Below are 27,869 nucleotides of genomic sequence, written 5' to 3'. Positions count from 1 at the left end.
TCCTCCACCATCAGCCAAGCCCGTACTCATCAAACGGCTTAACCTGAAGTGGCCAGAGTGGCAATGCCTAAATCGAATGCGGACGAGAATGGGGCGGTGTAAGGTCAATATGGCAAGATGGGGCTATGCCCATGAAGGAGATACTCCCTGCGACTGCGGAGAGACTCAGACGATGGACCACATCTTGCAGTGCGGCGGAACGGGTTGCACAGATGAAGACCTGGCCCTCGTTAATGAAACGGCCATTGCAGCAATCGGGCAATGGAAGAACTTAATTTAATTTAATTTAATTTGAATTAAGGAACTTTACATAACTATCTTGATCTAAGGAGACACGAACGAACGAACCTACATTTATTTGTTTCAAGTGTTTCCTCTTTAAGATCATGTACATATAACAATAAGACAGTGAACAAATGTAAACACGACATCATTTTCTCATTTATCCTTATTTATACATGCAGATTTGTGGTTGCAAAAACCGATTATATATTTTTCCCCACTTCATAAAATATGATACCGTAATAACTAAATCTAAAGAGGTATTGAAATTATATCAAGTCAAACAACGAGAAACTTACCTCAAACACCCTCCACGAACAGTGAAACCTTTAAACTTGAGAAGTTATTAGAAGACAAATTTATTTCAATCACATTCATAAGAATATAAACGACCTCTCTTAATTTCTTATACTTCTTTTTTTAAAGTCCAAGAGACTTTAAAACCGGGTACAACACTTTTTAAAATTTAAAACAAGACTATCAAAACAATCAAAATTTGATGTCCATAAACCATAATTCTGGTCTAATGAATTAAGTTTTCAAGTCGAATAAGATTCGCCTTCGTCTGCGCGCTCATGCATGAGATCATCTACGAGCAATCCGATTGACAAGTAGTTTATATCCTCACAGCTTTATTTGCAGAAGTCAATTTCTTTAAAATTCGTAAACGCTTATTTAGTGAAATTAGAAATTAAAAAAATTAATGTTTAAAAAGTATGTTTAAGCCTAAAAAGGATTTAAAATTTAAGTACTAGAAATTTAGTGATGGAGTTTCTTATTAGGATATCTACCGAAACGTTGACACATTAGGTAAATTTATTCTAGAGATGATCTAATTAATTTGCATAAAATTTGACAATATGACTGCATGCTATGCTCAACACCTGAGAGTAAATTTACATCAGTGAGGTCAACACATTTCCAAAAAAGGGTACAATGTTTAAAATTACTTCCAAAATAAATATTCCACCGTTAATTTAAAAAGATAAAGAAGCAAATATTTCGAAAGATGACATAACATTTTTTTTTAGAAATAACGTATTATATCACAGATCATTGTATTATTATGATTCTTACATTTTTAAAGAAGATATTCATCGAAATGTTTGCAAACGTTTTCATTATTTTTTTGATGAAGGAAATATCAAACACTAATCAAAAACTCCCTCTTTATAAATATATATGAGGTGGATATACTGTAAGGTCCATTATTATAGACTGGCAAACACCTTCTTTAAATGCATATAACCATGCAAACATTTCTATTAAAAACATATGTTTTCAATTTATCTTCAGAAAGAATTTTGCGCAATATTCTTTCTGAAGATTAATGTCCCTTCCTCTAATTTCGTCCGTGAATATGCAATATGACGGCCAAATCATTTGTTGAATCTCTTCCTAATCTGGAATATCATAATCGTTTTTTTCTGATGATCCCTCTGTAAACTCTTTACTACCTCCGATACACAGCATGGGGGATCCATGCGTATTGTCAGGTTTTTCTTCAACATGCTGCATGATATCGCATGGTAATTCAATCGTATCGTCGCCTACAGCACTTGGCAGAAGATATCCATCGTTGTCTTCTTCATCAAACGTTACGGATCGTTTGGAAATGGTTTTTAAGTCCATGTGCTTGTGAATTGAATCTTGTTTCGTACATTCCTGTTGCAGTGTAGGAGTCTGTTCATTTGAGCTACTCCTTTCACAAACACTAGTGAGAAATATATCTCTATCGTTTTGAGACAAACAACTCTGTTCTGCACTTTCAACATTCGGTTTATCTCCGGAATTTAAACCAGATGCTCTTGGCAAAATATAACCGTCAAGGTCTACATCATTTCCCTCCAATAGCTGTTTGTTATTATTCGTCATATCTAAATATTCATGGGTGTCAGTTCGTACAGTAACTTGTGCATTACCTAGCGGCTCATCTTTTTCACATTTAGTTTTACTTGGAAGAAGATATCCGTCAAGATCTACATCCTTTCCCATTGTAAGTTGTTTGTAAACAGTGTTCATATCCATATACTTGTGTGGATTATTTTGTCCAATAATTTGCACAGTATCTACTGGCTCACCTGTTTCATCATGGCAGATTGCTCTGGATACTGTAGCTGTATTATCCTGTGGTAACGTATCTGAGTCTTTATTTCCAACGCGGAGGCTATAAGCATAAATATGTGCATCCTTGTTCGTTGAAGCTGTCTTGTTCGTAGGAGTCATGTCCATATAGTCGTGGGTGTTGTCACCTATTCTTGTCTGTTGTGCCAAAATCTGCTCCTCATCCGTATAAAACCGCTGGTTCTGGCAGGGCTCTATGATCGTACTACCTTTACTCGACCTCGTTAAGCGTCGTTCTGGGAGTTTGGGAGGACCATTTAAATCCTGATATGTAGAAGCTACAAACCTGTCCTGGTTTATTCCTGTGTCGTTAAAATCCATGTAAATATCGTTTTCTAAGTTCCGTCTTGACCTTGACTTGATGGCCCTACGTACACAATATGCAAGTGTTGCCCCGATGAAGATGATCACAAGCAGTACGCAAATCCCGGTAACAATTGTCACTTTTAGATTTTGAAGAGGGTTCTTCGAGGTTGGTGTAGAAGGGTTCTTCGAGGTTGGTGTAGATTCATTTGTTGTAATTGTTTCACTGCTGCTTGTTCCACCGGTTTCAGATTCCGTCGTGCGATCTAAATGAGGATTGGAACACGAATAAAAAGGAACATTTGATTGAAAATGGATTTAAGGAGCTGGAATCCAAAATCTTCTCCCCAACAGGAACGAAATACTGTAATATTCAGCCCCGAAATTTGTGTTCAACCATTTTTTGCAAAACAATACAAAATAACCACCGTAGTGGTAAAGTCAGCAATTCTAAGAACTTATCATTTACCTTTGCAACTCGTGGTAAATACTTCAAGATATTAACATGTACACCATTCGTTAATTATTTGCCGTAAATGTTTCACTTGATACCGAGAACTACATTTATGATGTAGTGCCATACCTTTTTGGATGCAAATAACGCTGGCATCCTCGTTGTGGGCGCAGTTGTGCTCATCGATGCCGTGATGATCGCAACGTTCAATGTCAGTTTCTGTACCCTGGCACTGAACGTCATCGAGAAAGATGCTCCCAGATCCTTTACCAAATCGAGCATCAGGTGGGGCCTCCACAGCTCCATCAAAGCCTAACATTCTGCAAACAACCTCCGCGTCCTTGATATCCCAGGAATCGTCGCAGACAGTTCCCCAGGAGCCATCGTGTAGAATCTCTACTCTACCTTCAGCGTCATTAGATCCTCCAATCAGACGTACTAGAAAAGTAATGCCGTACAGTTTTTAACAGATTGAAATAAAACAAAATTTCATCTGAGCAAGTAATTTTGCAAGCACTTTTAAAATTCAACGTTTTTTTGTAGGTAGCAGTATGCCTACGTTTTTTTTTATCCAGCCGTAATTCATATATATAGAAAGGTATGTCATCACAATTGATGGCACCAGAAATACATTTTTTACAACTACTGCACTTTCTTCGAATTTTTGTATCCAAAAGTTTGAAACGTAATAGATCAGGAAGATATATGTCGTTCTATTGGAACTTTTGGTTAGAAAGCTAAAAACATGTTAACACGTAAATCCATCATGTACTGTAGAAATGAGTCGTACCTCCTGAGAAACAAATGGCACCCGAATCGCTGGCATGGTTACAGTTATGGACTGTTATTCCTCTGTGATAACAATCTGCTATGTTGTTTTCTGTTCCGTGACACTGGACGTCATCAAGCAGGATACTGCCATTGCCCTGACCAAACCGTGCAGAAAATGTTGCAGCCAAAGCTCCATCAAACCCCAACATTCTGCAAACAACTCTCGCATCGTTCAGATCCCAGCCATTGTCACAGACAGTTCCCCATGATCCATCGTACATAACCTCTACTCTACCCTCTGAATCTTTCGCTCCATCGGTGAGACGAACCTTGAATGGGTCTGTGAAGTTTTACAAATATCAAATGAAATAGCAATTTTAAGTATTAGGAGAGGAAAATGAGTCTGTGGAAAGTAGCCAAAGCACGATCGGTAGTTTTTCAGACATCAAATCAAGAGCAGTGCCAATACACTATTGTATATTCCTTGTTTATTACGTAATGCATCGGTCATCCCAATTTTAGACACTTTAAAGAAGCTCATGGAAAAGGCTGTTAAAATGATTTTGTTTCACTGTCTTTGCGATCATGTCACAAGCGCATGGGTGTACGGGTATACTATTGAACTACAAACAGATGGAAGAAAGATCAATTTTTTTATATAAATCATATTCTATACAAGTCGGAATTTTGAGTTGTGAATAGACTACAAGTATCATCCCATACCTCCTCTGAAGCAAATGGCTCCGGAATCCTCTTCGTGTTCGCAATCGGAGACGCCAATTCCTCGATGGTAACAGTCTGCCAGGTTATCGTGTATACTTTCACAGGATATATCATCAAGTAGTATATCTCCTGAACCTTGACCAAATGAAGCAGAACCTGGTGCGGCTAAGGCTCCATCAAACCCCAGCATTTTACACACGACCCTTGCATCTCTTAGATCCCACTCATGATCACAAACGGTTCCCCAAAAACCATCATACAAGACCTCAACTCGCCCTTCAAGGTCGGTAGATCCGTTAACGAGCTTAACTAGAAATGGTGCTGGGGGGGGGGGGATTGGAGGAATTAAAATAAATACGTATGTATGTAATCAGTTGATTCTGGATTTCTCTCTGTAAAGGAGCCAACAACAGCTAGTAAACAACAGCCCTGTAGTGACCTTACATACTAATATAAAAGTTTCATGCATATCAATAAGATGGGAACATAGATGCAATTCCTGTAACAATTATTAAGAGCTTCTTCTGACACGAACGTTATAATGATGTCTCTATACGTCCGATTCGTACGTGGAAGAGCATCTACTTTTAAAGTCGACTGGAAAAATAATTGTGAGATAAAGTGGTGTCGAGTACTCGTATTTGATTGAATCTTAAAATCATTTATTTTGGTAATAACGGATCTACATGTACAGACAAAACGATACATTTTTTTTATAACGTTCCATTAATTAATGTATATGTAAATGACCCTATTGTCAACTGTTCCCAAGCCCCACGTCAAACAAAACGTTATCCTTGTCCCTTGTAGGATAAAGGACGAACGGGACTCAAAACTTAAAACACCCCATTGGTCACGTGAAAACAGCAAGACCAACACGATGAAGACCATGAGGTTCACAATTGTAACAACCGTTGTACGAATTTTAGATTTTCAAAGCCTTTGAGAACTACTACATACAATCCTATTAACGTACCTCCTCTAAAACAAATAACACCTGCGTCCCTGTCATGTTCACAGTTGTTGACTCCAAGCCCTCGATGGTAACACTCAGCAAGGGCGTATTCTGTACCCTTGCATCGGACGTCATCAAACAAGATTTTACCGCTTCCGGCACCAAACGTAGCCCTACCAGGTGCGGCTAAAGCTCCGTCAAATTCAAGCATTTTACAAACTACTCTTGCGTCTCTTAGATCCCAGTTGTCATCGCATATAGTTCCCCAGCTTCCCTTATACAAAACCTTCACTCTGCCTTCTGAATCCGTGGTTCCATTGGTAAGACGAACTTGAAATGGCTCTGTTATGTTTAATGAGTAGTCAGGATGAAAAGCAGAATAGGTTTATCAGATTAAAAGTACATACTCTTACAAGGAAATGTAATCATAAACCCCTCTTTATAAAAATCCAGTACATAGATTGGTTAAGAGCACCTCACATGACCAGAGATATCTAGAGAAGAGCAATCCGCTAACTATAACAATAAAATTAAGGTGAGACGTTGTAGTGAGGAAAATTAAAAGTCTCGCTTGTGTGCGGAATTCATTTTCGTGCGTTTAACCTCAATTGCTGAATAAGGGAAATGCAAAATATACCCTCAGGTGTAAATGCAAGCGAATAAGTAAGAATTATTTACTCAAATGGCTAACCTATGAAAAAAAAAAATTAAAAAAAAACACCTACCTCCCGAATAACAAACAGCGCCTGCATCCCTCGTATGACTACATGTGTAACGCCCAATCCCTGCATTGGCACAGTCTGCTAGGTTGTCTTCTGTTCCGTCACAGCTGACATGAGTTAGCAGACTACGACCAGAGCCTTGACCAAACCGTGCAGATCCCGGTGCGTCCAAGGCTCCATTAAACCCTGCTATTCTGCAAACCACCCTCGCATCTCTCAGATCCCAGCCAACATCGCAGATAGTTTCCCAGGAGCCGTCGTACAGTACCTCTACTCTGCCTTCAGCATCGTTAGACCCACCGACAAGACGAACTTGAAATGGTTTTGGATGGACTATTTATAGAGAAGAACGTAGAACATGCTTTTTTGAAATGATATCACCACAAATTTCAAGTTTAATAAACAAAAGTATGAGGGCACTAACAAATAATTTGCAATTGGTTGCATTTAGATATCCTATAAAGTACTCCCAAACAACTAACCCCAATTTTAGTGAGGGCCTTAGATGATGAGAGAGAATACCGCATTGTCGGCTTAATATATCCATGTGTAGAATAATGGAAATTATTATATTGGATGTCGTTGCTTCTCATGCAAAACAGTCGTTAAGACAGAATGAAAATACCTAGGGCTTGGGGGATTCTTTGAACATCGTAATATATATTTCGTTGGTATAATAATTGTTCTAGTACACATTAAAAGGTCAAGTACAAACTAATTGTCCAGAATGTTGATTTTTCTATTTTGTGAAAGACTTGGCTTCATGATAACAAAACGTCATGGTAATACATCGAAATATATTGCTTAAGAGGTAAATGGAGAATCTCAAAGTCATTAATTAATAACTGTTCCGACGTTCGTGCTCATCCAATAAGCACTCAAAAGAATTCATTTCGAGTAGGTGGACTACTAGCAAGGTTAAAATACAGAGAAAACATACTTCCTGAGAAGCAAACGGCCCCTGCATCCCTTGTATGACTGCAGTCGGAGTAACGTCCAATCCCTGCATGAGCACAATCTGCTACGTTTTCTTCAGTTCCGTCACAATTGACATACTTTAGAAGACTACGACCAGAGCCCTGACCAAACCGTGCAGATCTCGGTGCGTCCAAGGCTCCATCAAACCCCAGCATTCTGCAAACTACCCTGGCGTCTCTCAGGTCCCATAAAAAATCACAGATACTTCCCCACGATCCATCATGCATGACCTCTACTCTGCCTGCAGCATCATTTGATCCACCGACAAGATGAACTTGAAATGGATTCGGATGGGCTTAAATGAATTTTGAATAGAGTAATTCGTTTTTACTAATGTAAGTTTGTAATATTTACACAGAGGTTTAGCTACTTTTGTGGAAAATATTACCTTGAGAAAAGATGTATATTTCAGAACCATTATGTACGTTTCCATATCATTTATATAAAAAAGTATAGACAATACATTATTTTATAAATACGAATATCTCTATTGAAATTAAATAAACCATGTCAAAGCATATATGCTTTGCATATATACCAGTGTTATAGTGCATTGGCATTAAGGCACCTTGAGGCCCATTTTTGTTTTGCTTATTGCCTTGGCTTTGGCTTTAAGGATTCAAATCGTTGTTATTTTTTCTAGATATCCTAAGTTCAAGTTCAAGTTCATTTATTCAAAACCACACAAAACGTCATATAATCTTTTAAATGAAAAAGAGACTGGTAATAGTACATTAATCAACATATAATAACTTGATTACACCATTAATTGAGTGGTTTTAGGACCCCTGTAGAAGCTAAGCTTGTGAGCAGGGCCCTATAGTCAACAAAATACATACATTAACGATATGACAAGGTGAATAAAAAAAGAATGTAAGGTTTATACAAGAGATGGAAACAAACTAAGCTACAGAATATAGAACACAAAGAAAATATTCACACACACGCGCGCGCACACACACACGCACACACAGTCCTTAGTGGTCTAAAAGCATTAGAGAATGAGAAATTATTAAGTTACAAAGTAGAATTATGTTAGTCTTCCAAGTAGGTACGTTTTAGATAACCTTCTAAACCTAGAAAGAATTGTACTATTTTTTATATCGTCAGGCAAACTGTTCCATTCTTTGTCTGCTAACAGGTTGTTATGAGGACAATACCAATTGTAGTTGCAGGTGAACATAATAGATCGAGAACATTGCCCCTCTTACAAATCCTAAGAGAACATTACAATGTTTCCCCCCCCCCCCCCCGTGACAAAAAAGTGTCCTGGTGTCAAATTACCCCTTTTTGTGGCCCTAGTTTGTCCTCATTCATGTCAATACACATGCCTCTTTTGATAGAAAGGTCTATATCTTGGTTAGTTTCATTGCTGATCCCCCAAACATGCCTAAGTACAAGTCAAATCTGATATTCGATGTCACCTCTGACAAAAAGCGTCCCATCAAAGTGAACACATTTCGTTGCAATGATATAACAGTATGCCCTTCTGGAGCTAAAAGTGACCATGACGTAAACAAGTGCAAAATAGAGGGTGCAACATAAAACATACATCATATGCGCCCCCAAAACGCAGGGTTAATTGCATTAGGTATTATTTTTTGCAATGGACCCCGGCTTCTCGTAACTTTAGGATATCGTTATTCTTACCCCGCTCCATAACATAACTTATAAATAGCTCTTTAAAGAGTGCATAATAAAAAATAAGAAAAGAGAGAATGTCATCGTCATTCCCATGCCCCTTAAATAAGCCTTTATGTTGCACTGGCCTGATGTAAATATTGCGCCCCAGAAATAGGAAAATATACATATGTTTTAAAATAACACTTGCAAATTGTTCAACATTTAAAGGAAATCTTAACTTTGGAATGCCTTTTAGTACCTTCACAAGATGTATCCTGGGGTTAGAAAATATCATATTTCGATGATTATAATTCGAACTCTATACCGTTCGATGGAATTGCACCCTTAAGAATATTTCTGGGTAAATCGCGTACAATCACTTTGAAGGCTCGCCCCTTGTCAAATACAGATTTGAGTTTGAGTGGAGAGGGTAGAAGACAATCTGTTTACCACAAATGCCATAATCCCTAGCTACGCCACTGGTTGCTGTGCTACCTTTCATGAGAGCTATAATTCACTTCCTTGGCATACCAAGTAAGAAGCCTTATATCGTACATTGGGCCTGACAGCAAATTAAAAGATGAAAAGGGCATTGGTAGTTTAAAAGCAGTTATACATCTGATAATACTAACATACAGTGCAAAACAGATTGAAGGGTTACCTACGTGATTTCTTAACCAAATTTGAATGCAAGCTTCAATTCAAGTTTTGTTAAAGATACAGTTCTATTCAATTGATATTTGAGGCAGGAGCGCTTCAAAGACGAAGTTGAGTTCTGGTTATGCGATTGCATTGTGAAGGAAACGTTGTGGAATCGATCAGAAAAGGTTGATCATGTAGCATATAAGTATTGGTGTGTACTGCAAGGTTCTGGAATCATCAAAATGATAAGAAGTTGGCCCAGTCTTGGTAAAGTTACAAGCACTGTACACAGAAAGATGTATATGAGGCTTCACGAACATGTGGCGTAAAAATCCGTCCCGATTTTTGTATGATGTTGCCATATTAAGAATATTAAGGCATTTGAAGAGCCATGCTTTTCAGGGAACATTTTTTATCTGATGTACTTCCACACTTGCATAATACAATGATAACACTCACAAATTATTTTTCACCTCTTCCCAGAACTCAACCTTCTCTTTAAGTCTCTTTTTATCGCTCGATTAGTTTGATCACCAGCTATTTACATTTATATTTCAAGGAAATCGATAACACAATTATATAGATGTAGAAGGTTATGAAAAGGGGTGATGAAACTGAATATTTGTAACACTTCTCCACAAATAGAGAGAAAACATACTTCCTGAGTGGCAAATGGCTCCTGCATCCCTTGTATGACTGCATGAGTAACGTTCAATCCCTGAATGAGCACAGTCAGCTAGGTTGTCTTCTGTTCCCTCACACTCGACATAGGAGAGAAGAATCCGACCAGAACCCTGACGAAACGTAGCAGATCTCGGTGCGTCCAAGGCTCCATCAAATCCCAACATTCTGCAAACTACACTCGCGTCTCTCAGGTCCCATGAATAATCACAGATAGTTCCCCAGGATCCATTATGCATGACCTCTACTCTGCCTTCAGCATCATTAGATCCACCGACAAGATGAACTTGAAATGGATTCAGATGGGCTAAAAATGAATTTTGAAAAGTGTAAATCGTTTTACCAGTGTAAGGATATATTATTTACACACAGGTTTAGCAACTTTTTTTGGAAATGATCACATTGCGAAAACGTATTTTTTTTCAAAAAATGATTTACGTTATTTTAAAAAATGAACGCAATCCATATGTTTTTGTTAATAAATACAAACATCTCTTTTGAAATATAATAAACCATGTCAAATTTTAGCTATGCCTACCTATATCAATGCTGTAGTTTATTTGCCTTTTCCCATTGCCTTGGTATTAGCCTTGATGATTCAAAGCGTTTTTACTGTTTCTAACAATCCCAAGGCAATTTCATTAATTTTACTTTTTTTAAAGTAAAATTGTAGTTTGGTTGCTTTGTCTAATAACAGTTTGCTATGAAGGCAATACCGATTTTTCATGTAGGTGAACATAACAGATCAAGAAAATGTCCCTCTTGCAACAAATCCTAAGAGACCAACACAATGTCCCTCCTCTGACAGAAAAAGTCCCCCGATGTAAAATCCCCCTTATTTTTCGTCATTCATGTCGATACACATGCCTTTTTTGATAGGTAGCTATACATCTATGTTTCTAGGCTTTGGTCACTGCTGATTCCACCCCCCCCCCCCCCACCAGTAGAAGTAAAAGTCAAATCTGGCTTTTATAAATTAAATTTGATGTCACCTGTGACAAAAAGCGTCCCATCGAGTTAAACACATTTCATTCCTTTGAAGGCGGAACAATACGCAAAATAGATGGCGCGAAAAAACATCATATGCGCCACTAAAACGCAGGGTAAAAAGGCATTAGGAATTATTTTGTGAGATAATAAAAGCAACACATTTCTAAAGCTCGATCGCAGTGCGCTTTGTTACAACATATTAGGGGCATTTATAAGAAATGAAAAGGGCATTGATAAAAAAGGGATAGGTTCCTTATTAGAAAGGAAAAAGGGGCACATATCATTGCTAAAAGGGTAATCATTACAGGTGAAAAGGGGCACTTATCGCTTCTGAAAAGGGACACTGACCATACATGAAAAGAGGCACTTATGAGAATGAAAAAGGGGCAATAATGATAAATGAAAATGTGCATTTGCTGAAAGAAAAAAGGCACTGATCAGATTTTCATAGGGGCATTTCTCGGAGGTGAAAGGGGGCTTCTATATGAAGGGGTAAGTGGCTCTTATTAAAAAGAAAAAGAGGCACATGTTGAAATAAACGGGGCACTTATCAAAGATGAAAAGGGGGTAACTGTGAGAAGGGAAAGGGGCACTTATAAGAGATAAAAAGATCATTTATTAGGAAGGAGAAGGGGGAAGTATCAAAATAAACGGGGTATTGTTGAGAGATGAAAAGAGCACATATCAGGAGGGGAAGGTGCACCTGTCAAAGTAAAACGAGTATCTCTCAGAATTAAATAGGGTCATTTAACAGAGATGAAATGGGTACTTATGAGAATGAAAAGTAAATGTTTTCATAGATGATAAGGGAAATTTAGGAGAAGGGAAGGGGGCTCCGTTTAAAGGGGGCACTTATCATCAGGAAAAGGGGCACTCATTACAAAGTAAAGGGGACGCATGTAAAGTTATACGGTGCGTTTATCCGGGTTTAAAAGGGGTAGTTATTAAAAGGAGAAGGGGGACTTTTTACAAAGCAAAAGGGGAACTTGTCAAAGCAAAAGGGTAACCTGTCAGATTTGAATAGGGCAAATATCAGAGGTGAAGGGGGCGCTTATCAAAAGTGAAAAGGGGCGCTTCTCGTACCTAAAAAAGGGATTTTCCTAGAGATTAAAAAAAGGAACTTATTGGAATGAAAAAAGGAAACTTATTGCAAAGAAAAAGGGGTACGTGTCAAAATAAAAAGGGCTCTTTTAAGAGTTGGAAAGGGGAAGGAGCACTTTTAAAAAATATATAGGGGCACTTTTCGGGTACTTGAAAAAGTAGGAGGGCACTGTGCCCCCCCCCCCCCCCCCCCCCCTCCGGGAGCGCCGCCTCTGAAGGTCTATCACGGTATCCTTCTTCCTCGTTGCTCACGTCCATCCCGTTTTGCCCATAAAGGCCGCCGGGAATAGAAATGTAAACATATCTTCAAATGACGCCACAATAAAAATAAGCACCTTGTTCGAGGGAAAGCTCAGTACACTCCATAAAGTTGCAACTTCAAGCATCTCCGTCTGGCTGCCGCCAGCTACAACATTAAGCATCTCCGTACGGCTGCCGCCAGCTGCAACTTTAAGCAAGGAAGCCTATTGCAACCTAAGTCCGGCGGCAGCTTGCTGAGCAAATTATGGAGCATGACGGCAGGCGGGGGAGGATTGGCCAAATAAAAATTCCGGGTAAAACTCTGATCCCAACCTGGCGTCAGACGGCTGTGCTAATAAGTGAAAAGTAATTGCCCCGTTCGGCTGCAGCTGGATATGCAGCCTCAAACAGCCATCGCATGAGGCTGCAGCCAACTGGTATATTTATTTTTTGACGCCTCGCCTTAAAGGGTTCAGATAATAACAAGAAGAGAATGTCATCGTCACTCCTACGCTCCTTAAAATAAGTTTTGAGTTGCATCGGTATAATGTTTGAACTGCGCCCTTTAAATAGGATAACATATGTATAGTTTAACATGGCATTTGCGAATTTTCAACATTTTCAGAGAAATCTTAACTTTGAGATGTTTTTTTTAATTTCCTTATAAATAAAATATCGTTTATAAGGTGATACGTACGAAGTATACGTATCAAATATTGATTTCGTCAAGATTTTTCTTTCTTTATTTATTTATTCTTCCTCAAATTTGTTCGCAAGATATCTCAAGACTGAATAAAGCCATTATCATGAATCTTGCCATGATAATAGATATTAGTCTAACTTAGAACTGCGGGACTTTTCAGTGACTCAAAGTCATCGTGACGTCATCCAGGCGCCATTTGTCATTTCTCATTGATATTTATCTTGATCAAGGTCAATATATGTCCGGTCAATTTCAGGTCAATAAATGCGCGAAAACATGCGCGTACGCGTACTTGTTTTGAATACGTTTCAGCCCATTATAAGCATTTTATAAAAAATCGCGCAAACGCGCATTTTTGCGCGTTTCCATTCGTCACGGCCAAACGCAAAATAGTCACCCCTCAATTTGTTTTGACAGGATATTCCTCATATTTTTTCGCTTTATCTTTATCTTTATCTCTTTATCACTATCAATAACGGAATGAGCCTCTGTTCAAGATAACTGTCCGTACGCGCGAGCTCTTGTAATACATAGCATATATTACAAAAACATACATATAAAAAGTCCATTATAGCTCTTTGGGATGAATAGGGACTGCCAATTTTTTTCATATTTGGATAGAGTATGATTCGGAGATATGATTTCATATCTCATTTGGACATTGAGGACATCTTGACGTCATCATAATGGCCTTGGAAGTCAAAATACAAAATTGCATATTATGACGTCATTGTATTTATGGAAAATTTAGTGTATTTCTCTCAATAGTTATCAATTTTCTTGTAAAATTTGATGTGTTGTAGTCGAGGCAATTGTCTACAAGATCAATACACTATAATTTTCATTTTAATGATGTCATCATAGTACAAAATTCAATTGATGACTGACACAGCGACGTCACTGACAGGTGGCTATCTCATTAACTCAGCTCTCAACTAACATAAGAAAAAGAGGATCATGGGGACCAACAGGCACCGATTGGGGAAGTTTTCTATATAGAGGGAGCAAGTAGCTACAAGTAGGACAGTGGGGCTTTAAAGGCCACGTGTCAGAATTTCTTGATTTGCGTGTTATGCCTATGGAAGGTGAACTTCGTTCACATCATGAATCTACATGACTTTTATCTGTGAGCACTATCTAGCTTATTTGTACTCTATTTTATCCCAAATTTTGTTATGTTATAGCTGAGACTATGGGCTATAAAAATTGTGATTTTTAGTTCTTTGATCAGATGATAAAATCATGTCGACATCTTCAATTGAATGAAACCCATTTACTTTTTAGACTTTACTGTCAGACACTATTGAGTGACTGACTGACCTCTTTGTTTCTCGGGTAATAAAATACATAAAATGAGCTTCATAGGGAACATGAGAATTTGTCCATATCAATAGCTCACTTCTTGTAATGGCCCAAAATAAACTATGCGCAGCACAATAGGTAGGACATGACGGGTAGAGCATTTCATTGAATAAGATGAAATTGTGAAAATGCATTCTTCATTATGTCAATTAGGGTCAAAGGTGTAACTAGTTAGTTAATGTACAGGGGCAATGGCCATATTGTCTTAATCTATCTTCCATAGATCCATAATGATCAATATGCTACACAGTTGAAACTTGACATGTGGATATACCATAATGGGAGGAGCATTTTGAAAGATAATATGAAATCGTGAAATTGCGTTCTTTGTTACGTAAAACATTAGCATACGTATCACCTAATTGGTCTAAGTGACGATTTTAAAGTCTAGTTATTCATTATAATTCGAACTCTATAACGCTTGATTAAATTGCTTCCTTATATATTCATGTGTCAAATGCCTAAAATTACTTTGAAGGTTTGCCCCCTGTCATCATAATAAGTCTGGGTGGAGGAGATGAAGACAAGTTTGTTTTACTCGAATGCCATAATTCCTAGCTACGCCAACTGTTGCTGCGCAACCATACATGAGATCTCTAATTCACCGCCTTGGCATAACAAGTAAAAAAGAAAAGCCTTAGATTGTACTTTGGGCCTAACAGCAAATTAAAAGAAGACAAGGGCACTGAGTGTTTAAGAGAGGTCATACATCTTGTGATGATACTAAAATGCAGTGCAAAAAGAATAAGGGATTTCCTACATGATTTATTAATCAAATGCGAGCTCCAAATCAAGCTTTGTTAAAGATATAGTCCCATGCAACTGATGTGTGAGGCAGGAGCGCTTGAAGTCCCTGTTTATTAATTAACTCGATTCGCTTGCTCATCAGCTATTTATATGTATGTCCAGGAAATGGGTAAGAAATATGTATAAGTAGGAGGTAATAAAAGGGGGATTATGAAACTGAATATTTGTAACAGTTCTCCACCCCCTCCCATCCCACTGAAAATATTTCCATTAATATTGTTATTTATTTCATGTAGGCATTGCCTACATTTAAAACACAGCTTGTTTGGTATAAAGAAGCCGCTGTTTTTTGTCTGTTTATGTGTGTGCAGACATCTATGTTTGCACGTTCCATTTTCCCCAACTTTATTTATGATTGGGCCTTGGCCTTGGTCTTGTAGTTTAAGCCTTGGCCTTGCTGGTCAACATGGTCAATGTCTCAGTCACAAGGTTAGGGACTTCACTGTAACACTCATATGTGTAATGTTTAAACGAGGAATTTTGGAAGCATTTAAAAGAGGTTGATTGAAAGTATGGCTTTTAAAAAACATACCTCCTGAATAACAAATGGCGCCGGCATCGCGTCCATGACCACAGTGATTTCCAATCCCTAGGTGAGCACAGTCTGCAAGGTTATCTTCTGTTCCTTCACACCCGACATAAATTAGCAGAATACTACCAGAGCCCTGACCAAACCTAGCAGATCCCGGTGCGTCCAAGGCTCCATCAAACCCCAGCATTCTGCAGACCACCCTCGCGTCTCTCAGATCCCAGCCAACATCACATATAGTTCCCCAGGATCCTTCATGCAGTAGCTCTACTCTGCCTTCAGCATCATTAGATCCACCAACAAGATGAACTTGAAATGGATTCGGATGCGCTAAAAATGAGTTTTAAAAGGAGAAATTAGTTATTACTAGTGTAAGGATAATACACACAGGCAGGCCTGATAAAAACCCGATTTAAATCGGTTTCCCGATTTTTTTTTTCCCCGATTTTTTTTTTCTTCCCTCTTTTATCCTGATTTTACCGATTTCCCAGTTATTTTCTCTAATCTTCCCTATTTTGCCCTATTTTTTCCAAATTTTCTTACTCGAAAGGGGGGAACGTTTTTAGATGCTTTTTTTCCCCCGCGAATCCTCTTCTCTTGTTTTTACTCAAAGGGGGCGTGGTTGAGGGGAAAACAAAAAGTCTATTTTTTTGTTATGCTCACTATCACCCCTATAAGCCACTTTGGGGGGAAATGATTACATCGCGAAAACGCATGGTTTCAAGAAAATTTATTACGTTTTGATATCATTTATAAAAAAATGAGAACACAATTTAAAAAAGAATTAAATACGAGCATCTCTTTTGAAATTTACAGAACCATGTCAAATCAAAGCTATGCCTATATATATCCGTCTTGAAGTGCATTGGCTTTAACCCTAATAACCCTAATAAGGCCGGGGCCCATAATTGAGATTGGAATATACCTTTTTGGTGGACAGTTGCTAATAAAAATCAAAATCGAAATTTTTGATTTACCAATAGAAGTCATTTGCCAACTCCTACTGGTGTCGATTAACACCAATATCTGGAGTCATAACAAATCATGCCCCCCCCCCCTCCACAATTTTCTGATTGATCGGGAACGCACGTGGATGGCGCCTCGCCACTCGCTGACCTTTTTCTCGCTTTTTTTTTTTTCTTTTTTCTCGCTGATGTGTATGACCGTATTTGCACAAATTACAATAAATATGGAAATGAGTGAATTTAAGAAAAATGAAATTATCATAGTATTCTATACACTTCACTTGACATGCGCGCAAATTTTAGCGGAGATCGGCCGTTTCACGGGCCATATTCCCCCCCCCCCCGGCCGTACTAAGTCCTCAAATCGCCCGGCCTTTTTTAGGGTTAAGGCGCCTTCAGACCTATTTTTTCTCATTGCCTAATTGGCCTTGGATTTGCGGATTAAAATCATTCCTTTTTTTAGCAATGCCAACTAAGGCAATTTCAATTCATTATTAAACTTAGTATTTTCTCAAGTAAATTTTAAAAAGTAGTTTGATTGCTTGTCTGATAACAGTTTGTTATATCATTTTGACATATAGGTGAACATAATATATCAAGAAAATGCCGCCCTGCTACAAATCCTAAGAGAACAGCAGATGCAAATGTCCATTCTGTGACAGAAGAAGTTACGTAACTAGGTCTACATCTATGTTTCTTTGCTTTGTTCATTGTTGATCCCCCACATTCCTAAGTACAAGTCAAATCTGGCTTTTATGAGTGATATTTAATGTCACCTCTGACAAAAAGCATCCCTCTCAACGATATCACATATGCCCTCCTGCATGGAACTAAAATTGACCCGGGCGGCACTCGAAGGGGACATTAAAAACAAAGTAAAATAAAGAGCGCGATAAAAATGTGCGCCCCCAATACGCCGGTTAAAAAGCATTAAGAATTAGGTTTTGAGATAATGAAAGCATCAGTTTTTTCAAGCTCGTTCGCAGTGTGGTACTCTTGCTTAACATAACTTCAGGATATCGTCATTCTTACCCTGGTATTTAAAGGCCCACTGCATTACTTGTAGCTATTTGCGCCCTCTCTATATTAAACAATGCCTAATCGGTGACCATTGGTTCCCTAATGATCCTCTTTATTATGTTAACTGAGAGCTGAGTTGATGAGATAACAACCTGTCATGTGACCTTGCAGATGGTCTAATCTTTCGTGTAAACTAGTACTGATCAGATTTAATGTAACTTTTAAACAGCTCTTTAAAGGGTGCAGATTAAAAAAAGAATACAAATAGAGAATATCATCGTCATTCCTACGCTCCTTAAAGGCAAAGACCAGTTATGGTCATGCGATTGCATTGTGAAAGAAACGTTGTAGAATCGATCAGAAAAGGTTGATCATCTAGCATCTAGCATCTGCAAGGTTCTGGAATCATCAAAATGATAAGAAATTTGGCCCATTCTTTGTAAAGTTACAAGCACTATACACAGAAAGATGTATATGGGACTACCCTATATCTCTCACAGATCATGAGAGAAACAAATTTACCAAATATATGAATTATTAGGCGGTTTCCCGGCAAATTTGTTATCATGATGTAATAGTCAAAACAAATTCTTTCACATGATTGGTAATGAGAGCTTCCATTTCATTTTTTGCAATTGGGGCGTTTCCAATACTGGTCTTTACCTTTAAAATAAGCTTTTAAGTTGCACCGGCCTGATGTTTATATTGCGCTCCCCCCAAAAAGATAATTACATATCGTTTAAAATCTCACTTCCAAATTTTTCAACATTTGAAGGAAATCTTAACTTTGGAATGCTTTTTTTGTTTCCTTGACAAGATTTATCCTGGGATTCGAAAATATCATATTTCAATTATTATAATTCTACCTCTATACCGTTAGATTAAATTGCTCCCTTACGGATATTCCTGGGTAAAATGCGTTAAATAACTTAAGAGGTTTTCCCCCTGTCAAATACAAATAGTTTGAGTGGAGGGGGTGGAGACGATTTGTTTTACAGAAATGCCATAGTCCCTAGCTACGCTACTGGTTGCTGTGCTACCTTGCATGAGACCAATGATTCACTATCTTGGCATACCAAGTAAGAAGCCTTAAACCGAGTAACAGCAAACTAAAAGAAGAAACGATCATTGAAAGCTTAAGAGCAGTGATACATCTCCCGATGATACCGAGGTGTCTTGTTTTTTTTAAAAATATTATGTTATATAATTCTTTATCTTTTTATTTAGTGTAAAAAACCAAAGCTTTGTATTTAATCACAGAACATATTTTAGCCTAGATGTGCCTCCCGCGTCACACGTGACGCCAAATATGATAATAATAGTCAATGCCTTTGTCTTTAAGGTTTGGGCCTTGACTACAACACTCATATTTAAAATATTTAAGGAAATAATTCTCATTTTTTTACATCTCGTTAGAAAAGGTAATGATATACCAAAGGGTGGATTCAGCCGGCGGCAAGAGGGAGGGGAGCAAACCGTGAGGAAATATCTAGCGCCGACTTAGCCAGCCGGTGAATAAGCGGTGGGGGGGGGGGGGGGGGTGTAGGAGGCACTTTTTTTTTTTGTCCAACTTTTGAGGAAATATTTAGCGCCGTTGAATAAGCAGGAGGGGGTGGGAGAGGATGGGGGGTGGTAAGAACACTATTTCTTTTGTTGACAAATTCGTGATTTTTTTTCTTTAAGGCCGCTCCCCACAGCCTCTACCCACCCCCCTCCCCCTCCCCCTCCCCTCTCCCCCCTCCCCCCCCCCCCCCCCCCCCTCCGTGGATCCGCGCCTGGATATACCCCGCATGGACAATTTCCTGTACATGGATCGGTTAAGAGAACTAAATGTAATCAGACATACTTCTAAAAGATCAACCCCATAACTATGTTTTCAAATTTTAGCTCATGACGTCAGACGAGGAAAAGCTTACACAATCCTCATTTTGTTTGCGGAGGTCAGCTTTTGTGCGCACAACCGATTGATCAGTCATTCCCATCTCCTCGGACTGACCAAGGGAAATACAAATGTACCTGTGTTTAAATCCAAGCGAATGATAAAGAATAATTTGTTGACATTGATGAATTAAAATATCCAGGAACTTACCTCCCGAATAACAAACAGCGCCCGCATCCCTTGTATGACTACAGCGGTAATATTCAATCTCTGTATGAGCGCAGTCTGCAAGGTTGCCTTCTGTTCCCTCACAACTGACATAAGCTAGAAAAACACGACCAGAGCCCTGACCAAACCTAGCAGATCTTGGTGCGTCCAAGACTCCATCAAACCCCAGCATTCTGCAAACCACCCTCGCGTCTCTCAGATCCCAGCTGTCATCACAGATAGTTCCCCAGGATCCATTATGCATGACCTCTACTCTGCCTTCAGCATCGTTAGACCCACCAATCAGACGAACTTGAAATGGCTGAGGATGGGCTGAGGAGAAGAGTATTTTTTCTTCTAAGTAATGAAATAATTCTGATCATTGCCATAGCCACTACTGAAAAGTAATTAGTTGATAAATTGCCAACAATTCGATGTTTTCTCTATGTACCGATCGGGTGAAACAAGCTTAACACATAGTTGTCATTCTTGTCTTTCATTTCATTGGAAAGAAATCCCAAATATATCCGGAGGAAAAAACTAACCAGCATCTTCAACGTAATTTCGCTGGTGATCTGGTCGAAATTAAAATGTCGTATATCAGCAGTAAGAGTTTTTCTATTCCACTGTCGAAGAAGAAAATGAAAAGCAGTCGACTTTACTATTTGAAATGAGAAGCATTAATATCAAGAAAATAGGTTTTGACATAGAATCAAGAGATATGATTTCGCTGCGTTCAATTGCGACGAAACAGTACAGATAAAGGAAATTATGATATTGGTACAAGCAAAAGTAATCTATTAATGAGTCAAATGAAATTAATTGTGACGAAAATTGATTTCTGTAATACGATATATACCTTAGAAACTCTTATATACTATAATACTTAAATACATATATAGATTAAAGCAACTACAGTAGTTCCTCCTATATTGACTTCCCGGTAAAAAGTATTTGTTGGACAAATATGAAAGATCATATATAGCTACAGAGAAAATGCCCTTTTTATATCAAATGTTTTCTGTACACAATAGCTTAAAACGGAGAGGTAACTTTCTTCCTGACTAACAAATAGTGCCCGCATCTTCATCAAGTCTACAGTCGTGAACTCGAATCCCTGAATGATAAGACCAAGTTTGGGACAAATTCGTGATTTTTTTTCTTTATGGCCGACCCCCCCCCCCCCCCCCCGTTGATCCGCGCCTGGATATACCCCTCATGGACAATTTCCTGTACATGGATTGGTAAACTTAGAAGAGCAACCCAATAACTATGTTTTTAAATTCTAGCTGTGACGTCATACGAGGAAAAGCTTACACAATCCTCATTTTGTTTGCGGAGGTCAGCTTTTGTGCGCACAACCGATTGATCAGTCATTCCCATCTCCTCGGACTGACCAAGGCAAATGTACCTGTGTTTAAATTCAAGCGAATGATAAAGAATAATTTGTTGACATTGATGAATTAAAATATCCAGGAACTTACCTCCCGAATAACAAACAGCGCCCGCATCCCTTGTATGACTGCAGCGGTAATATTCAATCTCTGTATGAGCGCAGTCTGCAAGGTTGCCTTCTGTTCCCTCACACCTGACATAAGCTAGAAAAACACGACCAGAGCCCTGACCAAACCTAGCAGATCTTTGTGCGTCCAAGACTCCATCAAACCCCAGCATTCTGCAAACCACCCTCGCGTCTCTCAGATCCCAGCTGTTATCACAGATAGTTCCCCACGAACCGTCGTGCAGTACCTCAACTCTGCCTTCAGCATCGTTAGACCCACCGACAAGACGAACTTTAAATGGGTTCGGATGGGCTAAGGAAAAAAAGGTCTTTTATACATTTTTTTCTTCACATTTTGCGAGAAAAATGATTAATGTGGAAACTGCAAACAATTCGTTGTTTTCTCTTTATTACTGTCAGTGAATGATAATTTATTTTTTAGTGCCACCGATCAGACGTACCTCGAATGGATTCGGGTGGGCTAAATAAACAAATGACAAAGTGTATTAACTAAAGCGAACTTATGCATATATTATGTGTAGGGTTCGTAAAAGCAATATGACTGCATGCTGGTCAATATTAAAGAAATGCCTAAAAAGTTGTCAAAGTAAAACACATTCATAATATGTTATAAAACCTTTTTTATCACTGTTTCAAAGATTTTAGTAATTGATTTTGTGGAAATGATAGGAAAAGTAAATGTATGACCTTATAAGCTCAAACTTATTTGCGATTTGAACAGAATGCCATTTATAATTACGAATATTCGTTTCCTCATGTTTAAAAGAGTTCGCACCTCCTGAGTAACACACGGCGCCTGCATCCCAGTGATGCTCACAGTAAGAGTAAATCCACACACGGGAACAGCCTTGCAGCCGGTCTTCTGTTCCCCGGCAGTTGACACGAAGAATATCACCAGAACCCTGACCAAACCTAGCCGATCGTGGCGCAGTCAGGGCACCGTCGAACCCCAGCATTCTACATATTACCCTTGCGTTTAACAGATTCCAGTTACCACCACAAACGGTCGTCCACGATCCACCGTACAAGACCTCCACTCTTCCTTCAGCATTGTTGGAGCAATTTATAAGACGTATATCTGATAGAAGACTGTCCGTGAGTTTCCGCAAAATTGCATTTATTTTTTTATCATCCAAAGTGGTTCATTGTGACGCAGAACGAAAATAAGAATTACCTTTTTTTCTGAAACGTATCGATTGCCCCTCGCTTTATTTGAAAATATGATAACTACAAATCAGGTTATTTTGATCGTGAAACTGTGATAACTAACAGGCGTATTGCTCGACCTTTGTTTTTGGAGGGGGGCAGCGGTTAAACTAGTTTCCAGACTGCTGACATTTGTCCAACAAGCAAGGAGTTTCTTTGTGAGACTGTTTTTCTTTTATATGTGAATGAATTCTTCGTGGGAAAAGCAGAAACTTTAAGATATAGGTTGGTAGAGTTTGAGAAAAGTCGGACCAAGTTCAGGTCATTCATAATATTGTGTGTGGTAACATGGAGCCTTTCTACAAGATATGCCAAGATACGCCAATTATACCCAGAACGACTGGTTGAGAGTGACTAGACACTAGACCTTTCATCACTTGCGGGATCTGAGTCACAATTTATTGGTAAGAATTGAATTCCACTGTTTGATAGATTATTGTATTAATGTATACAGTAAACAGAACCCAATTCAGAACCCAATACAAAAGTCAGACCTGACTTTCGTAACTAAACACAATTTAGCCAATCGTTCGAAATAGGCAAAAAACAACTCAATGAAATTTCAAGGAATTATTCACGGATGGAAATGTGTATATTCATTCTCTAGCGAGTACGGAAAAGTCCGAAAGTTGACATCTCTTGCATGCTTGTCTTATCTCCTCAGGCTAGTCGGTCGTTCCTCCTCTTTACACGTGAAGATAAGTCGAAAGATTATGCCTCATGGAGAACTATCCATCAAAATGCCTTTTTCTTTTTTTCATAGGGGAAGAGCCATTTTTCTTGGCGAGGTCGCTGTTCAGGTCCTACATTCGTAGAAACCTTACAACGCCTAGTTGGCAACTACAACTATGTAGTCATGGTGCTCTAGCTTAGGTAATTAATTAACAACTAGGCTAGTAAGGTGTTTGCATATGGGCCACGGTTTCCATGCCGACCAAGGCGATAATATGATGCTCGATGCATGGGCATACATAAAATCAAACAGATTGTCTTCTACCGTATCATTAAAACCACTTATTTTAATATAATGCAATGAGTTCTATGTCAGTGGCTCTTTTCTTTCACCCGAAAACTGCGCTGCCTTCGTATTTTTTAAATAGCCTCGTTGTCTCGTCTTTTTTCATGAGGTAATTACTGTTGTATATGGTTCAATGTAGAAATGTAACGTAGATACTTTGTACTTCAAATGAATACAGCTTGTGAATCATATGAATTATTTATTTTAACCATTAATAAGTATAAAACCACAGGTAATATCCCTCCCATGCTCAACCGTTCTAGGTAGTTAACTTTTTTATGCCGCCTCTTGAAACTTGTTCTTGTGAGAAACGGCTTTGAAAAGATATGACTGAGAGTGTCTAATCTACGAGTTGGTTTAGATCAGTGGTTTGAAGATAAGTTTAATCATTGGACATGTCCATTGAATTAAAAAATTATTTAGAAAAACAGTTGCGTGTGGATGATAATAGAACAGGCATTAATCGTCATTGAACTGAGATCGTATGGAACTAAAGAGGATTTTAATTTACTTGCTGAACTAATGACCGCCATTAATAATTAAATTTGACATCACTTTCAGTTTTCCATCGTACTGAAGCGGAAGAATCCTTTTCGACTGTGGTGATTAGTTACCACTAAAATACGGCTCTTATTCGATAATCAATTATTTCAGCACACTTGTGTACATCCTTATAAATGACGGATAAGTGCATTAGCAACAACTGAACCCCTTCTCATAAGTGTCTAATTTTATCGTTTATCTTATGTATTTTTTTTTATACCCGCAGTTGTCATGTTCATATATTTATGGTACTAATCCCGTGTTACATTTTTTTGGTTTCACGGCAGCCTCCAGTCTTTTATTTAAACTCTTAGAAACTTCAGGAGTTTTTTGAGGTGCAGTTTTATTTATTTGCACACTGGTTAGTGTTTTCGCTCGAGTCTGTGTCGGAGTTGTCCTCTCACGGTAGAAGATATCCATCAATGTCCACATCTTTCCCCGCTGAGGGCGTTTGGTAGACAGTTTTCATGTAGATGTACTCATGATTATTCGATTTATCGCCACGAAATTGATCAGCCGTCGCTGCCACTTCATCATCCGATAATGCGTCCCTGGTCGGAAGAATATATCCATCGAGATCAAAGTCTTTTTCATTGTCAGGTGTTTCATAAACGGTATTCATGTCCATGTATTTATGTGGTTCTCTTTGTTTTATGTATTGCGAGAGATTCAGATCTGCTTTTCCGTCATCATCAGTTGCTATATTTGATTCATAATCATGATGAAGCATACCGGATTTTCGTCTATCCGGTAACCGAGGTGGGGCGTTCAGGTCTTGGTAAACTGAGTTAAGCGAAATAGCTTGCAGTGAGCCAATACTCGTTACATCCATATAAATATCGGCGTTTACATTTTTCGCAGCCCTTCTTTTTCTTATTCTATGAAGACAGTACCAGCAGGACAATATCAGAATGATGGTAAACAATAACACGCAAAACCCAAGTAGAAATATCTTTGGAAGACCTGACAATAGACTAGGTCTTGTATTCAAGTTCAGATCTTCAATATTAGTCGGGATTTTCTGATTGCGGGAAATGTTCCGCGTACTTGACGATACTACTGTAATGTCGTCAGCAGCTGTCATCAGATCGTCAGTAATAGGTGTAACATCAGGCGCGACTAAATGGGAATAGGCAGCCATATCTATGACAAAAGTGGAACATCAGATAAATATCATAAATAAACAATTCACATTAAGACATTTCATATTTTTGAAATAGATACGGAAAAAAGGATAAAAACATGGCTATGATAATTATTATTATAAAGATTTGAAAGCGAAGGTGTGAATAAAGTTTTGAATGAAGTTAAGAGAAAGTTAGTAAATTTTTGAAGTAATTAAATCCTTTATTTCTCGTCTTTGCGCCGATTCCAGCTTGAATCCTAACTTCTAAATAATGGTGCATACGATTCCGTTGCCCTGTATACGAATATTTATCTTTATAATGAATTTCATAAATAATTTATTACCTTTTTCCTTGTAAGCAATTCATTCATAATTGGATTCAAAACGTGTCAATATTAGTTTATAGGTCACTTTGAAAGGTTGAATGAAAAATGATGACTGGATGCAATGTGCGTAAAAGTTGAGTATACACCAGTTTACAGTTGTGTGCGCCATTTTAATTGGCGAGTAAACAAAGCCAATGACCTAGAGTTCATGTATTTATGCGTAAATTAAGATTGCGCCCATGCAAATCATGATGATATCACTGCCTGCGCGCTGCGTTGTGCGCGCATATCATCATTTGCATGGACGCAATCTTAATTTACGCATAAATACCACTGACCTCGGGTCATTTGCTTTTTTTCAGGGCCAGTGACCCGAGGTCAACTGTCTGCGCATGTGCACTGATACAACTATAAACTGGTGTATTGTACCTCTTAAGAGACACGTGACCCCAGCGTCTTCGTTATGTTGGCAGTTGTGCACTCCGAACCCTAGATGTGCGCAGTCCGCAAGATTGTCTTCCGTTCCATCGCACCCGACATGAGACAGGAGAATATCATCGGACCCCTCGCCAAACTCGGCTGAACCTGGTGCAGTCGAGGCGTTGCCGAATCCTAGCATTCTGCATACGACCTTTGCATCTTGCAAATCCCAGCTATCGTCGCAAACTGTTCCCCAGGTGCTGTTGTATCTGATCTCAACTCTGCCTTCAGAACCGTTGGATCCACCCATGAGCCGTACTCCAACAGAGTTTGGATGGGCTAAAAGAAAATGGAATTTATTTATTTTTAGTATAGCTACAAATATATTATCATTCCCTATCCTATCTAGTTTAGTTGTTCATATGATCATTTGGTTATGCATTTCAAATTAAGACATTTTTTATTGGAGTTGAAGAGTTTTGTAATAATCGTATCATCTAAGTTATATCTGTTTAACCTCCTATCGGAGACTTTCCTACTATAGCCTTTGCCATAGTGAAAGTGCCCACCATGCCAATCACACTGTAAAACACATATTACTATCACACCAATAATGCCCTTTCTTCATTGTCACCCCTCGTTCATTGTACCTTTGTACCTTGTATGAACAGCGTCTATCCGATGCGAATGTCAGTGAAACGCCTATATTTGGCATTGGGGGGGGGGGGGGCCTTTAAACAGCCGAACAATAGTCTTTCCAGGGTGATTATGAATCTAGTCTTGCGCCTGACTATATCATAAAAAGGTGTGCACACAATATCATTTTGCTGAAAGTATTGACACATACCTCCCGAGTAATAGATGGCACCAACATCCTCTGCATGTCCACAGTAATTGACCCCTAACCCAAGATGTGCACAGTCCACAAGATTTCCCTCAGTACCGTCACAACCAACAAGATTGAGAAGTATATCCCCAGATCCCTGACCGAACCTTGCAGATCCCGGTGCGTCCAAAGCTCCCTCAAACCCCAGCATTCTGCAGACGACCCTCGCGTCTCTAAGATCCCAGCCATTATCACAGATAGTTCCCCAGGATCCGTCGTGGAAGACCTCCACTCTTCCTTCAGCTTTGCTGGATCCATCGACGAGCCTTATTTCGAGAGGATTTGGATGGGCTGAGGCAAATGAAGTCAGTAATTGATAATGCAATCAAAACCAATGAAACGTGAAATGGCACACAAAATGAAATAGATGGCACCAGGCAGTTATGTATATGTTATTTGTGAATTTATTGCAGTAGAAAAGTTTGGATGGTTTCAATATGATTCTTCAGCTAAAGTATTGGTCTCTTCATTGGTTAAGCCGGGAGCAAAATGCTGGAATCAATAGACTTATTGTTAACATGTTATTTCTTGAATTTATCATCATCTCAAGATCATTCACGACTGATATTAATTGATAATAAGTAAACTCTTAATATAATGACATATCAGGATTGCATGTGACGGTAAAACATACCCCCATTGTAACAAATAGCGCCCGCATCTTCATCATGTCCACAGTAATGTACTCCAATCCCTCGATGAATACATTCTGCTAAGTTTACTTCTGTTCTGTCACATCCGACGACATCTAGAATGATACG

At 38.7% G+C, this 27,869-nt stretch overlaps 2 protein-coding genes across 2 annotated transcripts in view; both read right to left on the bottom strand.

The window, feature by feature from the left end:
• The window catches only part of LOC115928497 (deleted in malignant brain tumors 1 protein-like), a 55,415-nt gene extending 47,948 nt beyond the window's left edge, over nt 1-7,467 (bottom strand). Inside the window, exons 1-6 of the mRNA XM_030995741.1 lie at nt 7,275-7,467; nt 6,338-6,667; nt 5,655-5,954; nt 3,954-4,274; nt 3,293-3,601; nt 2,364-2,642 (exon numbers count right to left, since the gene is read on the bottom strand). Of these exons, the coding sequence (XP_030851601.1) occupies nt 2,364-2,642; nt 3,293-3,601; nt 3,954-4,274; nt 5,655-5,954; nt 6,338-6,667; nt 7,275-7,467 (1,732 nt within the window). The remainder of the gene's footprint in view (nt 1-2,363; nt 2,643-3,292; nt 3,602-3,953; nt 4,275-5,654; nt 5,955-6,337; nt 6,668-7,274) is intronic.
• An 822-nt stretch (nt 7,468-8,289) lies between these two features.
• LOC115928496 (deleted in malignant brain tumors 1 protein-like) lies at nt 8,290-27,856 on the bottom strand. Its single transcript, XM_030995740.1, has 8 exons — nt 27,831-27,856; nt 27,070-27,374; nt 26,232-26,561; nt 21,546-21,854; nt 20,065-20,394; nt 16,132-16,320; nt 10,236-10,544; nt 8,290-8,297 (listed from the first exon to the last, which is right to left on the bottom strand). Exons 1-8 carry the CDS (start codon nt 27,854-27,856, stop codon nt 8,290-8,292), a joined length of 1,806 nt encoding a protein of 601 aa, XP_030851600.1.
• Between the last annotated feature and the right edge of the window lie 13 nt (nt 27,857-27,869).

The sequence above is a fragment of the Strongylocentrotus purpuratus genome, unplaced genomic scaffold (genome assembly GCF_000002235.5).
Source record: "Strongylocentrotus purpuratus isolate Spur 01 unplaced genomic scaffold, Spur_5.0 spur5_scaffold_3, whole genome shotgun sequence".
Taxonomy (NCBI): Eukaryota; Metazoa; Echinodermata; class Echinoidea; order Camarodonta; family Strongylocentrotidae; genus Strongylocentrotus; species Strongylocentrotus purpuratus.
The sequence above is the reverse complement of the archived record's forward strand: the minus strand, read 5'-3'. Positions and strand labels throughout refer to the sequence as shown.